A 21,417-nucleotide genomic window follows, 5' to 3' on the forward strand; every position below is an offset into this window, starting at 1 on the left:
TTTGGCCCGGACGACCAAGCAGGTCCATCGCTTAGGGCGGATGTAAAGAGTCCCGACAGGTGTGACGGGCTGTCAATCGGTCAGACGTACCTCCCTCAAGGTGAAGCCCCGCCCCCCAGTGAGGTCAGCATATTTCCTCTCCAGACTGCTGAGGTTTTCCTTCTCCTACGAGGGCAGACAGAGTAACAAGAAACATGACTGGCTGAGGACTTGGAAGGTTTTTCTTTCCATCCTTTAACAACTCCCAAAACAATCTAATGAACGGGAGCGTTTTTCGGTTTACGACAGGGAAATAACGAAACACATACAGACATAACCACAAAGGCGCAAATAAAAAAGTTTCAAGAACGTCTCGCAAAAGCTTTCCTGAGAAACCGTGGGCATGTTAATATATTTACTCCTGTAAGTGGATGATGTGCGTGCGCATGCACACACGCACACACACACTCACACACACACACCCACCCTCTGTAGCATCTGTTCCAGGTTGCTTTTCTCCTTCAGGAAGCACTCTTTCTCTCGCTGTGCCTGCTGGGTAATTTGTGTGGCCTGCTTCTTAAGGGTAAGTAACCGCTCCTGCAATCAAACAGCAAAAACATTCATTTCACTTGACTTTACTGCCCTTACAAAGGCAAACCTTTTTGTAAACCTTTAAATGTCTTAACATTCTACTTGATTTCTATTTGTATAAGAGTATTATTCAGTTGGAATAGCAGCTTCAATTAAGTTAAACGCGTGGTTACGCATTAACATCCTCATCTTCGTCTTCATTATTATCAACAGACTAATCCCTGCCATTTTATTGGTGACGTACATAGAAAACCATGGCAGACCGCAGTATCTGCACGGGGAAACGGCAAATACTGCAGGCTCTCTTGGTTTTTGGTCCGATTTTGTAGTCACCATGATTTTAACATATTCTTTACGCAAAAACAGAGAGTTTGAATCATGATGTTGTGTCTCAAGATAAAACATATATACCATAGCTAACTTTGAGTTGTATTTACCTATACCCAAAATAGCTGTTACTACGCTTTGCCATTGTAGGGCATTTTACCTAGAAGTAATTTACCTTTGCTCTAAGCAGAATGCATTTACCTTGGCTTTACACAGAACGAATTTAAGTTGGCTTTCCCCAGAATGCATTGACCTTGGCTTTACCCAGAATGCATTCAACTTTGCGCTTCACGTAGCTCTCTTAATATAAACACACTTTATTTATACTGACAAACAAACTAGGGGTTTTAAATGCAGCAGAACACTGCATTTGAGAACAAAGTATTACTATAAACTTATACTGACCAACAAACTAAGGGTTTGAATTGCCGCAAGACACTGCTTTTAAGAGAAAAGTGTTCAAAACATACAGGTTATGGACATTTATTTTGCAGAAGTATTGAAAATTGAATATCATGTCACACATCTTTTCTCCCATGTCAAGTTTGATATTGGTGCTAAATCACACACAAACACACACACACACACACACACACCTTGCGCGTGACCATGCTGCGCTGGTAGTCGGCGGCCTCGCGGAGGAGGTGCTGCGTCTGGTTCTCCTTCTCCTCGTCCTGCCGGCTCTCACTCTCCAGCTGCTGGAACTCCAGGTCCTCGAAGCGCTTAGACTCCGCCTCTAGGGCCTCGCAGTCCTAACACATGCGCACACACACCGAAAAAAATATAAAACAGAGGAGAAAATAAAGCAAAATGAGAGCAGAAGAGCCGCTATTGTATCGAAGACCGCAGAAAGAAACGATAAACTGGTAAGTCACATGCCAAACCAAACACAGCTAATACCACACACAGTTAATACACCTAACAATCCGTGCATCACACTGAAACTTCCCAAGAAATGATTGGAGGGTACATTTCCCATCCAATCAGCATACCTAATTGGTTTACATGAATACAAAACTTAGTTTGCCATTTCTTCCGTAATAGTTAAGAAGTGCATCATAAATGTTCACTTTTACAGAATTAATTGGAAACATTTCTTTGTACAAAAACACAGCAACAACAGACAGAAATGACAGAGAAAGACAAATGTCATTTGATAAACGCACGCAGAACTTCAACCCAGCAACACCAAGCCATGCAACGCACAACAGACGACCACCATGTTGCCTACACACACGCTCCCACAAACATCTATCGCTCTGGGCCCAGCATGCGTGCGTAAGATCTGCAACAACAGATGTCAGTATGAAGCATCTACAGAAAAAGACGCTCAATGATACAATACAATTCAATAATACTGTGTGTTTTATAATAGGCAATGATTTCAAAAGCGTTAGCACCAACATACATAACAAAGTGATGCTTCGGACGGCTACACAACATATCAGCCCCTGGCAACATACAAGTGACTTGAGCATGAGGAAGAGGACGAAGCAGAAATGTGGGATGAACAGGACCAGGGGGTTGGCAGAGTCAGTATTACAGATTAATAGTAATAATAATTATTAGTTGTAATAACACTGATATAATTGTGCGTGCGTGTGTCTGTCTGTGTGTGTGTCTGTGTCTGTGTGTGTGTGAATACGTTTATATATCTTAATTGGAACATTCACCTAATCATAAGCTTATGATTATGTGTATTGTGTGTCATCTATTTTTTTATGATGTATTTTAAATATAGGATTTGTATCTGTATGTTTGTATGTATGTGTGTGTGTGTGTGAGAGTGTCCATGTGCATGTGCTCGTGTGCGTGTGTACTGACCCTGACCAGCTGTTCCTGGAGCGGCTCCTTGGTGGCCTCAGGGCAGCTGTCCAGCAGGGTGCGCTGTTCACACACACTCTGAGCCAACCTCTCTACCCTGCCCCTCTCTATGCTCAACAGCTCGCAGGCCTGCCACACACACACACACACCCATATGTGCACACAAATGCACATGACCGCAAACACACCCATACGTGCACACAAACGCACACGATCGCAAAACACGTACACATATACACACATTCACACATGCAGGCATTGGCAGGCGTGCACACACACACACACACACACACACACACACACACACACACACACACACACACACACACACACACACACACACACACACACACACACACACACACACACACACAGGACAGAGAGGATAGCAGCGTTAGTGGGGTACACAGGAGGCACAGTTAGTTACTACGGCGACCGGGAGGCCTGACAGTCCTGCAGGGGAGGGGGGGGCGGGGCGGGGGGAAGTTGAGCATGAGGTAATGAGGAGGAGCCGAGGGGAGGAGGTACAGGAGAGACAACGAGGAGGGATGAGATGGAGGAACGTATTGTTGTAACGTGGAATTAGGAGGTCATGGTTTTATGGATGTTTATATGGATGGACTCACACATACACATACACACACACACACACACACACAGCCCAGTAGCATGTCACGCTTTCGGCCACTAAACACAGAAGACCTCACACCCATCTCCCACATGGTTGGGTCTTGCCTCACTGCATTGAGGGAAGTCTGTACAAGACTCAACATCAGAAAAGAGCGCCAGACTTCAACTACACACCGGAGACACTCACCCCATAAAGACACTTTTCTTGGAAACACCCTGGGCTATCCGTCCAAACACAAATATACATTTCATACCTCACTGATGCTACACATGAATGGAAATACCCCCTCTCTCTTACACACACACCGGAGGACATAGCAGGACCACTGGAGAACTGCTGCAGCCTGTACAGTATTAGCAGCTGTATATTTGGACCACGGTGGCCAGAAGAAGGATTAACGCTCACACGACCCATCAACGAGACCCACGTGTGGTGCGTGTGTGTGCGTGCGTGTGTGTGTGTGTGTGTGTGTCGAAGTGCACGCACGCATTCGTGAGGGGGCTTTGAGTAAAACTTAATTCAATAATGGCTGAATGCCAATAAACTAATACAATCCCTCCATCCACCCCATCCCTCAGGATTGACGTCTGTTCATCGCCTTGTCGCTCGTTAACCAGGGCAGCTCACTGTGGAGAGCGCCCAACATTAGGTTCTGTACTTGGGGCAGCGACCCGGGTTGGATTCCTGCCCACGGTTCTTTGTTTCATGTCCTCCCCTCCTCTCCCCTCCCACACTTGGCTGTCTAACTCACTGTGTTTTCATGAATTTTTGCAACAAAATCTCGAAAAATGGAAAACGTTATCCTAAGATACTGGTGACAATGACTCTTTTCTGGTCTTCCATCTGGGTTGAGGGACATCCTGTCTGCAGTGTCCCAGTCACAGCAAACGTCTCTCTTACCTTCTCTTCCTCATCTGTGGGGGTCTACGTGTCCTTGTTGGCTGATTCTCACAACTTCCCCCTACATAGGAGCACCACATCGACAGCTGGTTTGAGTATCTCCACCCACCTTGTCCTTCTCCGTCTGGGCCCTGCTCTCCAGGGCGTCCATCTTGCTGTGGAGGTCCTCCAGGCCGTCCTTCTCCCTCTGGAGCGCAGACAGCTCCGCCTCCTGCTCCGCCTCCACCAGGGCACGCTCCACCTCCACCTGCAGGCAAGACACACGCACACACACACACACACACACACACACACACACACACACACACACACACACACACACACACACACACACACACACACACACACACACACACACACACACACACACACACACACAGTATGAACAACGTGTGTTACCAATTTGTTGTACAACTTTTTTTTTCTATCTTTTTTTTATCTGAACGTCAACGAATTCCATCCTGGGATTTCAAAAACTAAATCAAACCAAATCAAAAATGAATCAAATAACAGATCCAAACATTTCATCGCCTGTGTTTCATTAAGACATTCCAACTTAACGATGGAAATATTCCAATCCCTCATCCATTGCTCGGGTCTGTTTATTTTCCTCCCCTTTCGTAGCCGTTAAACCTCGCACCGGACGACCGGGGCTTTACAGGTCAATCGCTCTCGGCCAATGAAAACACGGGAGGACTCCAAGCCCCCCCACACCTTCGGCCCCGCCCCCCCTCACCTCCCGGACGGACTCCTCCATCTGGTTGCTGAGCTCCTTGACCTTCTGCTCCAGCTCCTCCATGTTGTTCAGCACCTGGACGCGCTCCTCCTCCGTCCGCCGGGCCTCCTGCGCACGCCGCTGCCGTGCCCCCTCCTCCACCATCTGGGGGGGGGGGGGGGGGGGTAGTTATGACATCATCAACACAATGACCCCCCCGTTGTATCGCCACCACTCCTGGGGGTGGGGCCCGCGACTCGTGAGAATAATAATTTAATGTGAAAGCGCCTTTCTCTGCACTCAAGGACACCGTACACAAGAGTCTTTAAAAAGAAACAAAAAAGATAAGAGAATAATAATGATAACAATAGTAAGAGGCATAGCCATAGGCAGTTTTGAACAGATGTGTTTTGAGCGTGGGAAACGGTGGTCAACTGTTGGGTACCGCTCGGTAGGTGTGGATGTGTGTGTCTATTTGTGTAATTTGTTCAGCATGTATAATACAAGCACGCACACACACACACACACACGACAGCTGTTGTTGTTTCTTGGGTCACTTTTAGCACTCTCTAATCCAATAAGAAGGTGTCTCCACTTTGTAGGGGCACTGGTGCATCTGAAGTTGTGTGTGTGGGAACTTGGGGAACAAGAAGTGGCTCCTGGACACACACACACACACACACACACACACACACACACACACACACACACACACACACACACACACACACACACACACACACACACACACACACACACACACACACACACACACACACACACACACACCTCTTTCAGAGTGTGAAATCTGCCACGTTAAGTGTGATTAAGCCCTTGATGGAGACTCTGGGAGATGACACTACACTGTGATGTGATGATGAAGTGTAGGTAGGTGACGGGCCCAACTCTCTCTACACTTTAATCACCCCCCCACTCTGCTTCCCTGCGTGTGGGAGCATTCAGGGAGGAGGCATTTGTTTGGACTTCACGACTTCTGACACGATAGCTAGCTAATTGTAAAGTGCCAAGGTAATTGGACAACTAAAATCTCTATGCACATTTTTGTCATTTTATAATAATAATAATGATGCTAAATTGGTTGGAATACAACTATGTGCAGTTATCTCTCCTACCTCATTGGTCCTTTGCATGCGTGGGGAGGGGGAAGGGGCGGAGCTCCGCAGACTGACGGCCGGCGACTCCGCCCTGCCGTCGCGGTTCCCGCTGCTGCGCCGGTGGCGCGCCCGCGGCCCGTCGTCATAGTAACCGTTCTCCGGGGAGAGGGGGCCGCCGCCCCGGTCGCCGTTGACGCTGCCGTTGAGGGCCGAGACGTCGGAGAACACGGAGGCGGCGGTGGCGTCGTCATCGTCGATGGTGACCTCATCGTCGCCGTCCCGGTCTTCGTCGTCGTCGTCGTCGTCGTCATAGAGACGCAGCTTCTCCAGCTCCTGGTTGATCTTCTGGAGGTCCGACGCGGCCGAGCCGGCCCCGGGGCCCTCATCCTCGTGGTCTTGGGCCCCCAGCTCCGAACACAGGGACAGGATGGTCTCCAGCCGCTGGCGTTCCTGAGGGGGAGGGGGGAGACAAAGAGTCACGCACGGGTCAGAGAGGGGGAGGATCGGAAGCTGAAGATCAGAGAGCGGTCCGGGCCGCGGACTCCCTCGCTCGTGGGCTGAACTCCCTGGAGGACATTTTAATCTTTTATCGGCACTGCCGGAGGAAAGGACTGTTCATAGTCCAGGACCCTTCATGACCCCGACGGCTGTGTTCTCTCTCTTGAGGTCTGGCAGGCCCACCGCGGCCTCAAGGCCAGCCCAGCGAGGCGACCCGACTACTGACTACGTCCCTCCCTGACGGACCTCACAGCAGAACGGACTGACGGACAGATGGAGTATGTATTAAAGACTATTACAGTATAATTCGGCAGCATACCTCATGCACGTTTTATTATGTTACTACAGTATCGTATGATTATATTATTTCAAGATTAGATTAGATATTATATCATGCATTATAAATGTGTAAACATAATGTTCTAAATCTAAGTCCAAACGGTGAGCTTGTTTGTAATGATGCAAATATAAGTACATGACACACCACTCGGTGCATGACCTTCCACTATTATTAAACCCATATACAAATGAATTCATTACCAGTCCAGTACATGCAATTTGTTAGACAGTGACTTAGTTTTAAGTAATGTCTAGTTTTCAGTTTTAATTTCCAAAAGTTACCTGTGGGAGCATTGCAGCCGTTAACTCCTCGAGATAAAACAATGGTGGGACTGTTGAAAAATGTCTGCACCGGTCCAATCCCACACAAAATCCACTCTACTCAAAGTCTATATCTACAAAGTCAACATATATCCACGTAAAGAAAATAGCGTATCTATTCCGAGTAATCCACATGCTATTCCCCAAGAGAGAAACCTTCTGAGACGCTCTCTGTGTTGCGTGTACCCCTTTCGAACTATGGAGGCTGAAGAGGCTCAAAATACACCCCCCATAGGTTTTACCCTCAGCTCCCTGCTGGTGGGAGCTGCACTGCACCCCCGCCTGGGATCATTACATTAGTGTGTGTGTGTGTGTGTGTGTGTGTGTGTGTGTGTGTGTGTGTGTGTGTGTGTGTGTGTGTGTGTGTGTGTGTGTGTGTGTGTGTGTGTGTGTGTGTGTGTGTGTGTGTGTGTGTGTGTTGCTATTAAGAAGGTGGACAACTGTGAGCTGTGGTTTGAAGTCAGTTTGGAGGACGTTCCCAATACAAAGCCAGTATGCAGAAAATGAATTTGAGTAACAAAATATAAAATTAAAATGTAAAAAACTTGATGTCCTCTGGTTTAATCATTGATATACCAGTACCACTTTCTACAAACGCATTTAAGAATATACCATCTCAATCTCATAGACTTTAAATCAAATAAAACCCACATCAGGACCTCATTCAGAAACAACACTACCCATAAACAAGACAATCCTGAACGTGTCAGAGATTGGGAGGACACCACGTTTAATGACAGTGGCACAGCGAGCCTGTGCCCAATGTGTCACCTTGTTCTATTCTCACGGAGACACGCCACTGTAGAGCTTATGGTAATCAGCAGTCAAAAGAGAGAGAGAAGGATAGCGACAGAGAGCGGGAGGAAGAGAAAGAGTAGATGATTTAGAAGAGTATCAGTAGAGATACATCAAGAGTAAGTGGAAAAGAAGGGGAAGGGGAGAGGGATGAATGTAAAACTACAGGGGGGCATATGCGCTGTTGGTTTGGCACATTGTCATGCAGGGGATGAATAAATTACATATATATCTCCTTCCAGTTTGCATTCATCTAATTTATTCTCTTCCGTTTATTGTTCAGGCAATATGAATTTAATGAAAGAGTGTCTAGTGTGTAATGAAAGAGGGACACAGGGTCTGTATTTTTCAGAAATCCCCTCCGTCTCTTCTCTTAAGTCTTCTTTTAGTAAAACTCTTGGCTGAATTTCAATGCAGAATGATGTCTTTACTCCGGGATCTGTAGCTGTCGTCTGACTGGAAACGTCCATCTGTCTTTTTTTATGCAAGTCTTTTACATGTAAGACACAATGTCCCCAAGTGTGAAACTATTCCTTCTGGATGGAGAATATTGGTAATAATTCATCCAAAAGGCCAGATGTCATTCCTGGTAGCACTTAGCACAGAGTCGTCTGGAAGCACACCAACCACTAGAGGGCAGACGCGGGCAAGACGTGCCAAGAAAGCCAGTCAAAAATTCTGATCCTGCACAGTATAACACTGCGGGCCACACACACCAACGGTTTATGATCCATTAAGAGAAGACCAAATACTTAAAGGACAGACGGCTCAACCCCGCTCTACAAGGTAGCGTATTCTGAAGCCATTCTGTATCAGTGAGGAAAATAAACAAAGCCAAAAATTCATAGCAACGTTCTTATTACAGGGAGAGTTCTTGACAGTGACTCCCAGTTTACAGAAGCGCGGGTGAGCTCCAACCCACAAGCTTATTCAACTACGGGGCAATGCCCGGTCAGAGCTCAAAAAACAAACCGAGACGTGCACCAACTGTCAAATCCAAGCGTATGCAGGTTTGAAAGGACGTATCAGTGTTTTAGATCTGTGTTTTCTATGGTGGATATCAAGGTTGCTTTAGTGATATGAAGTGGTATTCCATGGGCTGATGGTGACACCAAGCTGGTTCCCATGAAAGTGTGGTCCTAATTATCTTGGAACTGGATAAGACCCAGAAGAAGAAAACACACACACACACACACACACAGACACACACACACACACACACACACACACACACACACACACACACACACACACACACACACACACACACACACACACACACACACACACACACACACACACACACACAGGATTGTTGTGCAAACAATTAAAAACGAATTAAGAACCGGCAGGGCTTGTTTTTCCCCAAATATTTTTGCATAGGACGACTTTCCCAACATAACATCCCCACAGTCCAAGCAATGTGCACTGCAGTATTTATGCACCTGCCATAGTAAAACCAGGCCCTGTAATTTAGGCTGGGTTTCTACATCAGAGCCATCAGCCTTGTGGCTCGTTCAGTGGTCCAACCTTTGGTGGGCACTTCTCCAGATTTGACATGGACAGATGTGTGCGCACGCGCGCACACACACACACACACACACACACACACACACACACACACACACACACACACACACACACACACACACACACACACACTCTCAATCTCACTCTCTTAGTTTGGGTTGGCGGCGAAAGGCATCTATTTAGTGGCGTGCGTGCGTGCGTTAGTGAAGGACGTTTTAAAAAGTACCAGAGAGGTCAGACAGAAGAAAAACATTCCTATCCTGAACGTATTTCTTCCTTCCAGCGTGTTTAATCTGTTCCATCAAAACAAATGTGGAACTGGACTAGGAGGGTAATAAAGAGCAGCCGAGGTGATGTTTATGATCACTGGTGCACACGCGCCATATGGACGGCACGTGGCTCCCCTCAAATGGATCGCCCCGGGGCTCCGACGGTGCAGACACATCACTCAGGGCCGGCAGTGGATCAGGAGGTAGAGCGGGTTGGCTGGTAACGGAAAGGTTGCTGGTTCGATCGAGTGTCGAGGTGACCCTGAGCAAGGCACCTAACCCTAAACTGCTCCCGACGAGCTGGCTGTCACCTTGCATGGTTGACCCCACCGTCGGTGTGTGAATGGGTGCATGAATGGGTGAATGTCAGGCACTACTAGGGCTGGGTAAAGAATCGATTTTCGATCGTTCTCTTTTACATATTGCAATATCGATTCATAGGGCATGACATTGTTTTGTTTTGTAACCATTATTTATTTTTTTGCACTTTAATAAACAATGCCTTAATGCAATTTGCAGTGATGGAATGTTGTAGTTCAAGTACACTTTTCACACTTTTGCAATTCCTTTCTAAATTAAAAATTGCACTTTGGAGACTTTTTTCTTTTCCGATTTACAAGTTTGCACTTAAAACCTGTTGTTTTAGATGAAGAGAAAAAATAAAGTACATTTGTATTTTGTTACACAGTTGAGCCATTTTCCTTATTTAAGAGCCGATTTAATCTAATCAAATCGAATCGTCATTAATCGATTCAGAACCTTATGAATCGAAATCGAATCGATTTAGTTAATTGGCCAGGATACCCAGCCCTAGGCCGTACTGTAAGGCGCTTTGGATGACAGCGCTTCATAATGCAGTCCGTTTCACTCACCAGCCTCTCCACCTCCTGCTCGCGGAGCCTCTCGTCGCGCTGCCTCAGGTGGTAGTCCGAGAGCTCCTCCTTCCCGCTCAGCGAGCTGATGCTGCCCCTCCGCTCCCGGAACGCCCCCGGCTGCGGCGGCTGGCCGGCCCCTAGCCCCGCCTTGCCAAACGACTGCCTCCTCTCCCCGAAGCCGGACCCCGCCTCCAGGCCGGCCTTCCCGAACGAAGCCCCCCTCTCCCCGAACACCGGCCGCTCCTTCTCCCCGCCGGGGCCGGAGCCCCCCGGGCTGAGGGAGGCCAGGGAGCTGGTGGAGGTCAGGCTGAGCTTCTTGGCGACGCGGGGGGACGACGAGCCCCCCGCCTTGGACGGGAGGGTCACGTCGGGCGGGGTGGGGCCGCCGGCGGAGCTCGGGGCGGGCGAGACTAAGGGGGAGGCGGTGCTGCTGGCGACGGGGGAGTAGGGGGAGTAGGGGGAGTACGGGGACGGCGAGGAGGAGGGGGAGGAGAGGAGGAGGGCCGGGGACTGGGGGCTGGAGAGGGAGATGGACAGGAAGCCGTCGCCCTGCGCCGCGCCGTGGCTCGGGCCGCCGTGCCGCGCCGCCTGGCCGCAGCTGTTGTTGCCGTTGTGGTTGTGGTGGGGGTGGTGGTCCCGGGACGCCCTGTAGGCACCGCTGGGGTCGCCGCGCCGCGCCTGCAGCGCTGTGAGGGTCATGGCGCCGTTGCTGCTGCTGCCGCCGCCGTGGTGGTGGTGGTCCCGGGGCGAGGGGGGGGGGCAGAGGCGCGGCAGCGAGCGGCTGTGGCTGCCGGCCGTCGACAGCGAGTTGAGCGAGCCCGCCGAGTACTTCCTGGCCCTGGGGACGGGCGGCGTCTCCTGGTTGCCGTAGCTACGGCGGCCCAGGCGGGGGCTGGAGGGCATGCTGGCCGCACCCCCGGCCGAGGGAGAGCGGGGGGAGGGGTAGGGGGAGGAGGAGGCGGGGGGCGAGAGGAGGAAGCTGTCGCTACCGGCGACAGAGTGGGAAGACCCGCCCCCGTTCCACGTGGTCAGCAGGGATTGGCCCGGCTGGTTGGCCGGTTGGGTGCGGCCGGCCGAGGAGCGGGAAGAGGAGGGGTCAGAGCGGCGGGACGGGGAGGGAGGGGCCATGCCTTTCAGGGAGAGGGGCGGGCGCTCGGAGCCGTAGAAACGCTTGGCCTGCTCCTGATAGGACGAGGACACGGCGGCAGGCGTGGTGGGTGGAGACTGTAAAGAAAAACACAAACAATAAAACACACACAAACGATTATAAATCAACCGTTGACATTATTATGCATGAAACAGGAGGAAAACGGATAAAGAGCTGGGCCTGCATTTCGGACGTGCTGTGGTTTCAGAAACCGTGGGCTCGCTCAAGGCTGTTGGACCGTTTTTGTAAAACAAAACAAACAACCGCGCTCTTCCAGTTTTTAGCCTCAGAGTGGAAACCGGGCAGGGAGGACATCTCAAGGCTACCCTGTGTCTGAACCCCGGCTCATCACTTCCCACCGCCGGTTGACAGGGACTGCGGAACGCAAGACTCCCAAGACAAGATAATGAGCCCTGGGCTCTGTAATGGGTGCTGTCGGCAAAACCAGGACAGCCCTAGGTTAACCATAATCAACGGTGCGTAGCGCCAGAGCGCAACGCACACTGAGCTAATAAGTAAACCCTGGTTTAAAGAAAATACAAAAACACACACCACACGGACACACACACACACACACACACACATAAACACACACACACGAGTGTGTTTGTTGATGGGTCACACAACACATAAGAAAGCCACTAACAAGCACCACAATCAGTAACCCCTGGATAGCGTCGCTAAGCTAACTGCGCGTGTCCCCCCCCCCGTCACCCACCTGAGTCATGCTGAAGTACGAGGGGTTGGCGTCCCCGTTGGCGCGCAGGCTGTTCTCCAGCGCCTGCTTCTTGCGCTGCAGCGTGTCCATCAGGTCCCGCAGCTCCGAGGCGGAGCGCATGCCCCGCCCACTGTTGGCCCCGCCCACCAGCGAGTGGCCGTAGTCGCTGCTGAACTTGAGATAGTCTGCGAGGGGGAGGAGGGGCAGAGAAGAGGAGTGGATCAGTGAAGCCTGTAGTGAAGCTGGAGAAGAGAGGGAGTGCATGTGGAGTGTGCGTGTCTGCTGCTGGGTCGTAAATAAAGATTTGGTAATTTGGCATCTGTAATGTGTTCTGGATGGATGGCAAGAGTCCAAAACCAGTGAAAAAGCTGAATCGAGACATGTGGCAAGGGAAGGGTGTGGGAATGTGGAAATAGACACTTGGAAATAGAGAGAGATAGGGCAACACATTTGGAGACAATGAAAGGCAGAACCCAAGCACTTTTCAGGGTCGTAAGGTGTGACACAGTGAGAGAGGGGCCCGAGGTTTCCCTCTCCTTTAGAGTGTACCTGAGGCCAACGCTATTCATAGACGAGGCCGCCGACAGGACACACACACACGCACACGCACATGCGCACACACACGCACATGCGCGCACACACACACACACACACACACACACACACACACACACACACACACACACACACACACACACACACACACACACACACACACACACACACACACACACTTAGAGGCGGCTAAACGTGGGTCACGTTTCCCCGTTTGGCACACGAGGAAATAAGAGTGACCACAGAATGCTCTGGAATTTCCACAAAAGCCCACCCAGCCCCCCCCCCCCCCCCCCCCCCCAACCCCACCCAAACATTTTTTCAACCCATGCATCTAAAAAAAATCACATGCAAACCCTAAATAGACGAATGGACGTTTTTTTAGACACATGCACACCCACCCACAGTCCTCTGCAGAGCAGTGATAAACCATCGTACGGATGCTTGTATTAGCGGTACAAGCCGCATAGATGAATGCTCCAGGGGCCTCTCCTTCCATGTGAGGGAAGGCATAGGGCCCCAGCGCTCCAAACATAGCTGCTTTGTGATGGATTTAACACCACATACATCACCGGGCGATAGAAGCCTTTCCAACATGAAAAAAACAAGGAAAGGAAGGCATCAGGGGTTTTTACTATGGAAAGAGAACCGTGTTACCGTGGTAAAACAAAGACCACCCTGCGTTTAACAACCACGCACACACAGTGCGCTAAAACGGACACATGTGGTTGTAGCTAATGCAGGTACACACTTTTACTTTCCAGTGCAAATCCAAAGTGCACACGTGGACTCTTTAGTGTGTGTGTGTGTGTGTGTGTGTGTGTGTGTGTGTGTGTGTGTGTGTGTGTGTGTGTGTGTGTGTGTGTGTGTGTGTGTGTGTGTGTGTGTGTGTGTGTGTGTGTGTGTGTGTGTGTTCAAAAAAAGTTGAAGCTTTTCCAGTGTTTTAAGTATGGGCGTCATTAGAAAACCCCAAAGTAGAAGGTATGCTGAACGCATCAACGGTAATATTTTCACTTGAGGGGAAGTCTTGGTGAGCAATTGAGTTAGTATTATGAGGTATTATGAGGTATCGTGAGAGAGAGATTGTTATGAACATGAATGCGTCTGAGACAAATCTCCAACCTTAAATGGTTAAGGTAAATGGGTCAGAAACGAAAGACATCATGAGATCCAACACACACACAGTGTTTGCCTCCATACATGGGCAGATTTATGCTTACGGTCTGCCTCGCGTAAAACACTTCTCCCCCACTGAGCTAAGTCGGTGTGCCTGGGTTTCGTAGCCTCTTTCAAGTGTGTGTTTATGCGTGCAAGAAGTGTGCGTGTGTTTAGGCAACATCATATGCATTTTTCAGCTTGAATAGTTGAAAAAGTCATTCTGTGGGTATAACTAAAGAGAGTGTGTGTGTGTGAGCCCGTGTGTGTATGTGCGTGTGTGTGTCCATGTGTGTGTGTGTGTGTGCGTGTCCATGTGTGTGTGTGTGTTCCCAAGACAATCACAAAAGCATCCAACGGAGATAATCCCTGTGAAACAGAGCAGGGTGAAACAGCAGGCACTTCACCACGGAAAGCACAGCACCCAGTTCACATCTGGCGTCTCGAAGGTCAACCCATCCCGAGCTCGCCACACGACTCACAGGTGGGCGCACAATCACGTCCAACATTCCAAGGAGAGCCACAAGCACGGTTCCCTCGGGCGCCGTCCACCAAAAACCCTCGCTGTGCGGGGGCTAGCTGAGGACACCTCCGACGCATCGTCAGCGTGGTGTGAAAACCCCAGCCCCATCCTCCTGACCGCGTCCCAGAATGCATCTGCCACCTAGGCGAGCATTTTACACTCGTCTGTTGGAACGGAAACGGCCACACCGCACCTCCACTACACTCTTGTTATTCGACTCAGCTATAAGGTGGATCACGTGGCCAATGTTTGGACAAGCTGAAGAGGAGGGGCCTAGCATCGAGTCTGCCTGGGTTAGGGGGGCGATTCCCACAACAGCCTCCCATGCAAAGTGTGCATGCCCTAAAGGTATTGCATCGAATCCAAGACTCTTTAGTCCTAAAAAATATATAAATATATATGGACTTGATTTAATTGATCCGAGTTGTGGTCATGTGCATTGAAGGGTTGGGGGGAGGGGGAAATCGATTCATGGTGGAAATTGAATCCTGATTCTTATCTTCTATGATACTGAATGGATTAATAACTTCCAAAAAATATATAAAAACAACATGATAGTGTCAATAGGTAACCATGTTTTCATGCCATCATTTGCCACAGTGCCTTTTTGGAGCACAGCGGACGGGAGTAGAACCTGAAATGAACCCCACTTGGCACTGAATCGAGCATTGATTTTGAATCGGGACTCAACTTTGTACTGAAACAAAGAACCAAAATCAAATCGTGAGACACCAAAAGAGGAATTCCATAGTGCATATAGACGGGTGAGGAGAGATCCATCAGTGTGAGCTGACAGGGCTGTGTAATACCAGGTGTGCCTGCCATCTTTCTGAGGTGCTATCTGGAAACAAGATGGCAGGTCAAGCGAGCGGGGTCAAACAAGAGAGAGGGAAATGGAGACAGCGAGAGACAGAGAAAGTCTGTGCATTCCAGCTGTCTGGGCGCTTTTAGAGCATGGATCACCATGAATTACGGTGCTCAACCGACACACCTCGCTCGCTCGCTCGCACCATCCAGCACATCACCGCAACCGTAGTGGGATCCAGCTGTAACGCCATAGCTACGGGGGAGGCACCAGATGACAACAGCATTTCACACTCCACCAGTTCAGGAGTGCATGCGTCAGGCTGGTATGTTTACGATGCTAATTTATTGGCCTAACGTCAACTTGATATTCTAACACGGTTCTTAGCCTGGTTTAAGTCGACATGCAAACCCCCCCCCCCCAAATACACACACACACACACACACACACACACACACACACACACACACACACACACACACACACACACACACACACACACACACACACACACACACACACACACACACACACACACACACACACACACAAGGTATTTATACCAAGAGCCAACCGAAATCCACATCTGAGGCACAGGGGGCAAAAATATTCGACGGGCTTCTGTGCGAGATGGAGAAGAAAAGGGGGGAGAGCTAAAAAGATAAAAGGAAGAGAGAGAGTGTCTGAGGGAGTGAGTGAGTGAGCATACCTGTGCTGTAGGCCAGCGGGGACACAGGGCTCTTGGGGGGAAGCATGCTCTTCATTCTGCTGGCTTCCTCAGGGTGGTTGAAACGGAAGAAGTACGATTTACCCAGACACAAGGAGTAACCTGGAAATACACACACACACAATTAGTACTAGTATTAATTATTACAGGTGACATTGTCACACACACACACACACACACACACACACACACACACACACACACACACACACACACACACACACACACACACACACACACACACACACACACAATATTTATTCTGCCCATCAATTAAGCTGAGAGGGCCCGACATTAAACAAGATGTCAGGGTCACAACCTCGGTAATACACACAGAAAGCAACAGCTGTCCAAATACCTCTGCAACCAGGCCAGAGAGAGGGGGAGAGAGACCAAGATACAGACGGGGAGAGAAAAAGAGAGAGAGGGGGAGAGAGACCAAGTGAGTGAGGGGGAAAAGAGATAAAGAGAGAGAGACCGTAACCAAAGAGAAGCAGAGAGAAGAGCGAGAGGCAGAAATGAGCAAGTGTGAGCACATCAAGGAGAGATTCACAAAAACACTAATTGTGGGGCAGAGGAGGAGTGAAGATGACAGAGACTCGTGACACAGAACACAAGAGAATCCCAACGCTGTAATTATCTGTTCCTTCAATACCCCCGTTAGAAGGGGCAGGATAGGGTCGGATTGACAGTAAATACCTAGTGTGTGTGTGTGTGTGTGTGTGTGTGTGTGTGTGTGTGTGTGTGTGTGTGTGTGTGTGTGTGTGTGTGTGTGTGTGTGTGTGTGTGTGTGTGTGTGTGTGTGTGTGTGTGTGGAACATCATCTCCATAACGGCTTGATTACAGCAGAGAGATGCCTCGGGCCTGAAGTCAGTCCGTAACCGCTAAGCAACGATGGAGTGAGGCTGTGGAAAAAAACGGAATGGAAAGAAAGCTAACTCGCTCTTTCTCTCTCTCCATCTTTTATCCTGCGCCTACCACCTTCCTCCAAAACAAGATTTTGAGAAGGCACAGCCTCTTCAAAACACCAGGATTAAACTGCCATGTTATCATTTAAAAAAGGCTAAATCCTCATATTTTATAGTTCAATTGTATGCAAGTGACGTGTTCAGTTATTTCGCCTTGTATAGTTACATTGTTATTAATACTTTACATGATGCATTTGTACTGAATTCCCAAGGGAGTATCTGTTCCATCTACATTACAACCCCTTTAAATCAAAGCAATCTCTTCTCATGAATAGTACGACAAGCCGCGAGAGCTCAAGAACACGTCAGAATCACACACACACACACACACACACACACACACACACACGCTTAGTGCGTGTTTAGTCTATACAGCTGGACTGCTAACATCCCCAAAACACACACTTGCATAAACACCGTCTTGCTGGGTTGGTCAAACACCACAGGTTTGGCGGCGTGGCTCACACATAGATCAAAAGATCAGAGCAGGTCTGGGAGGGGAGCAAGACGGGGAGAGGGAGAGAGAGATGGAGAGGGATCGGGAGAGACAGGAGTTGTCTGGGATTGTGCTTTAGTCAGCAAGAGCCAAAAAAACCTTTTTCCTGAATTCCAGAGAGGTTTTTAAGTGTGTGTGGGTGTGAGTATTGGGGTATGCAATTCCAATGACTCGCAGTGTCTTTCGGTATTTAGCATGACAACACGCGCGCGCACGCACACACACGCACACACACACAATCAGCCAGCTGCCCCTATATAGTCTCTCCATATGCCCCTTTTAAAAGGGGAGCATTAAGTGTGCTGTCCTTATTTGTTCACAGCAGCCATCCCTGCCTTTTCATTTCCTCTGAATTCTTTAACAACAATCTGTCCACTGTTTCCTATCAGCAGCACACATAAAAGAACCAAAGACAGAGAGGGGGGTTTCAGAAATCAACCACCTTATATCCTCAATACGGGAATTTAATAGATTTAAGAATTAACAAACTCAAATGTCATAAACAACACCAAACGTCTTTGACACCGCATTCCCTCAGTTTACGCTTCATTTATTGGCTCATATTGTTGGCCTCCCACTGAGACGGTTCCACTGATCCCCCTCCTCCGTCATCCAACCTTCAACTAGAAACACACGCACGTCTGTTTATACACATTTATGGACTAATTTGAAGTTTGCAATCTACAAAGTCAGACCTCAGGGCCTTTTGGGTATCCAGATGTAGGCACAGTATCATTTCTGGCCACGATTTCACCCAGCCACTATCCATATGCACGCTGCCGCAGCCGCAATGTTTTGGGAATGGAAACTCGAAACCGTCTTTTGGTTTGGTTGAAAATAAAATGGAGGAACTGCAGAAATTAAGTAAATTAGGTTAAAATAAGCTAAATAAACGAGATATGAATACCCCTCTTTTTGCGATGATGATAACATTTCAAGAATGTTTTTTCACTTTTATACAATTTAATTATAGATGAAAATATGTAAAAGTCCCTGCACTGGAACATACATTATTCACTCCTGTTTTGGCACAGACCATTCTAGCTGACTGCACCCCAGGGGCTGTGTAAATGTACCCTAAAAAACACACTTGACACGTTCGGGGGCAAGAGGGTCCAACAATGCAATGAAAAACAAACGTTGTCGTGAGCACTGCTGGAGGTGTCAAATCAATTGTCTGGAGGTTTGATAACTAATCGATTTTCTAATCGCTGGTTATCTCTTGCTTGCTACATCCTATATAATCCAGATAACCCAACACACGCACACGCACACGCAACAACAATAGTACGCTATACAATAAAGTATTGCGTTAGACTTCAATATAAAGACGACATGCCCTCAGGGAGGATTAGCTTAGAAAGAGACATGTCTTTGAAATACAATCACAATGAACTTGTGCATTGTTGGACAGGTGTCAGGTATATCATTGCAGACGGTAGGCCTATTGCTGCTACTCCCTACGGCCTGTGGTTATAACCTGGTGGTTAAATACAACAACAGGTATAACACTACTGGAAGCTTATCATTCATTCAACAACAACAACAACAACAACAACAACAACAACAACAACAACAACAACAACAACAACAACAACAACGACCAAACAACAAACAAGAGATAGGCTTCATCAATAACGTAAACCCTCCCATGTGTTTTCCCGGATTGCTTTGCACTTTGTTAAAGGTTAACCACTCAACATTTGCTAAACACTCACTCAGTCATATTGAAAAATCTAGTCTTGGGGCACCATGACTTAAACAGACTCATATCGCGGCTTACTTAATATATGGGCTTAAAAAGAAACGTAGCCTACTGCCAAGGTGTGTGCTCGGATGCTGGGTCAACATCACAAGCAACGCCTTCTTGCAAGGGAAGAAGGTAACCACTCGGGGCGAAACAAATGAGATGCATTTTATAAAGATCCGCTACAAACCTTTTTATTGCGTCCCATTCAATGAATATCGTCGCTGTATTACTTCTTGTGTTCCCCAATCCTACAGTGTGGTCAATGAGTTTTTCCCGAGAAGTGAGAGCCGCTGATGAAAATGAGCGGTGTATCCCTTGTTATTTTTCTCCTTTCTTCAGAAGACAAACTTTCATGATCCTCTCTTCTCCCCTCTGTTCTTCCGAGGTTTACCCCTGCACAATCCAAGAGGCTGAGACGAGGACCGCACCAACTTTCCCGACATGGGGGAGGGGGCTCAGGATTTACAAGCGAATTCGGTTCAAAGACAACCCGAAAGAGCAATAACCTTGCATATGGCTTGCAGCAGAAATGTGGAAAATAACTCAAAAACAGACAGTTGCCAAGAAGGACCCGTGTGCTTTCATTGAGGCTCGTTGTCCATACTCTACGTTATCATTAACACCCCTATTGTGAGTTGGGAGGTACAAAGGCTAATAGTCAGCGAGGTATTTTGTGGACGCCCCCACCACTTCTTCTTTGTCTGCCTACTTTTCTTTGGCCCCTAGAACTACCTTTAAGTTACTCAATACCAGTAGAGATGTATGCTGTTCGGAAGTTTTTTGCTTAAACGATGACTATTTCTATGAATACTGCTTTTTTGATTATTTCTAAGGTTTTATAGGCTATGTGTATTTTTTTATGTGGTCAAAGCGTGTGACATTGAATAGAGTTGGGGGGGGGGGGGGTATTGAATAAGTAGAGGGTGGGGGAAGGGGGACGGGACTAAAACTGCTGTAAATTGACAATCAAGCTAAAGAAAGGGAAACTAATTGTGAATAAGAGGACAAAAAATTGAAAGGATCAAGGCATCAATGTATTTCAAAACGTCAATATTTTGTTTTTTCATCAGGGAGCATTTGGACGTTTTCTTATGTTTTTTTTTCTATCCTCATGACTCACTTAACATTAGTCACAGGTTCAATTCTTGAGAAATACATTGGTCATCACAAACCCTTGTTATGTTTTATGTTTGTGCTTATGCGATTAATTCAAGATGGACTAACTCATCATCAAACAAACATTTCTTTGTTAGGGAAAACCAATACGGTCACTTCCAAAAAGGGTCTAAACGTTTTTGAGAAAAAGCAAGGGAATTATCCATCCATGGAAAAGAGTTGTATCCCATACATAGCCTACCTCTTGCTTATGATGTAGACGTGTTGGCTTTGCTATAATCCAATTATTAAAGACAACTTTCACACAGGGGTACATAAGTCTCCCTCATCCCAGGTCAAACCGGGATCAATGGACCTCAAATCAGAGAAACATCAGGGACAGAGCTAATCATCTCCAGAACAAATAGAGAGTGTGTGTATGTGTGTGTGTGTGTGTGTGTGTGTGTGTGTGTGTGTGTGTGTGTGTGTGTGTGTGTGTGTGTGTGTGTGTGTGTGTGTGTGTGTGTGTGTGTGTGTGTGTGTGTGTGTGTGTGTGTGTGTGTGTGTGTGTGTGGTCAGACTCACTGAACCCTGCCGAACTGCAGCCACAGTATTTAGCGTATCTTAAGCCTCCTGTCTCACTATCGCTCTCTGTCTCTCACTGTCGGCCAGGCTCACTCTCTCTCTCTGTCTGTCTCTCTCTATCTTTTACATTCGTTTACCCCTTCCACCCTCTTGAACTCTCCAAGCCCTCCGTTTGGTTGACCCC

General features: G+C 48.1%; 1 protein-coding gene across 5 annotated transcripts in view; it reads right to left on the minus strand.

The window, feature by feature from the left end:
• phldb2b (pleckstrin homology-like domain, family B, member 2b) overlaps nt 1-21,417 on the minus strand; it is a 39,028-nt gene that overhangs the window by 12,624 nt on the left and 4,987 nt on the right. For 3 of the 5 annotated variants that reach the window (XM_056601631.1, XM_056601632.1, XM_056601634.1), the window contains exons 5-14: nt 16,322-16,441; nt 12,575-12,759; nt 10,707-11,933; nt 6,101-6,532; nt 4,989-5,132; nt 4,362-4,499; nt 2,722-2,850; nt 1,494-1,649; nt 466-576; nt 91-165 (exon numbers count right to left, since the gene is read on the minus strand). In XM_056601631.1, the coding sequence (XP_056457606.1) occupies nt 91-165; nt 466-576; nt 1,494-1,649; nt 2,722-2,850; nt 4,362-4,499; nt 4,989-5,132; nt 6,101-6,532; nt 10,707-11,933; nt 12,575-12,759; nt 16,322-16,441 (2,717 nt within the window). Of the gene's footprint in view, nt 1-90; nt 166-465; nt 577-1,493; nt 1,650-2,721; nt 2,851-4,361; nt 4,500-4,988; nt 5,133-6,100; nt 6,533-10,706; nt 11,934-12,574; nt 12,760-16,321; nt 16,442-19,740; nt 20,438-21,417 lie in introns of those variants that run through there. The other 2 variants (XM_056601635.1, XM_056601633.1) reach the window with 2 other exon arrangements.

This window comes from Gadus chalcogrammus, chromosome 11 (assembly GCF_026213295.1).
Source record: "Gadus chalcogrammus isolate NIFS_2021 chromosome 11, NIFS_Gcha_1.0, whole genome shotgun sequence".
NCBI classification, from domain to species: Eukaryota; Metazoa; Chordata; class Actinopteri; order Gadiformes; family Gadidae; genus Gadus; species Gadus chalcogrammus.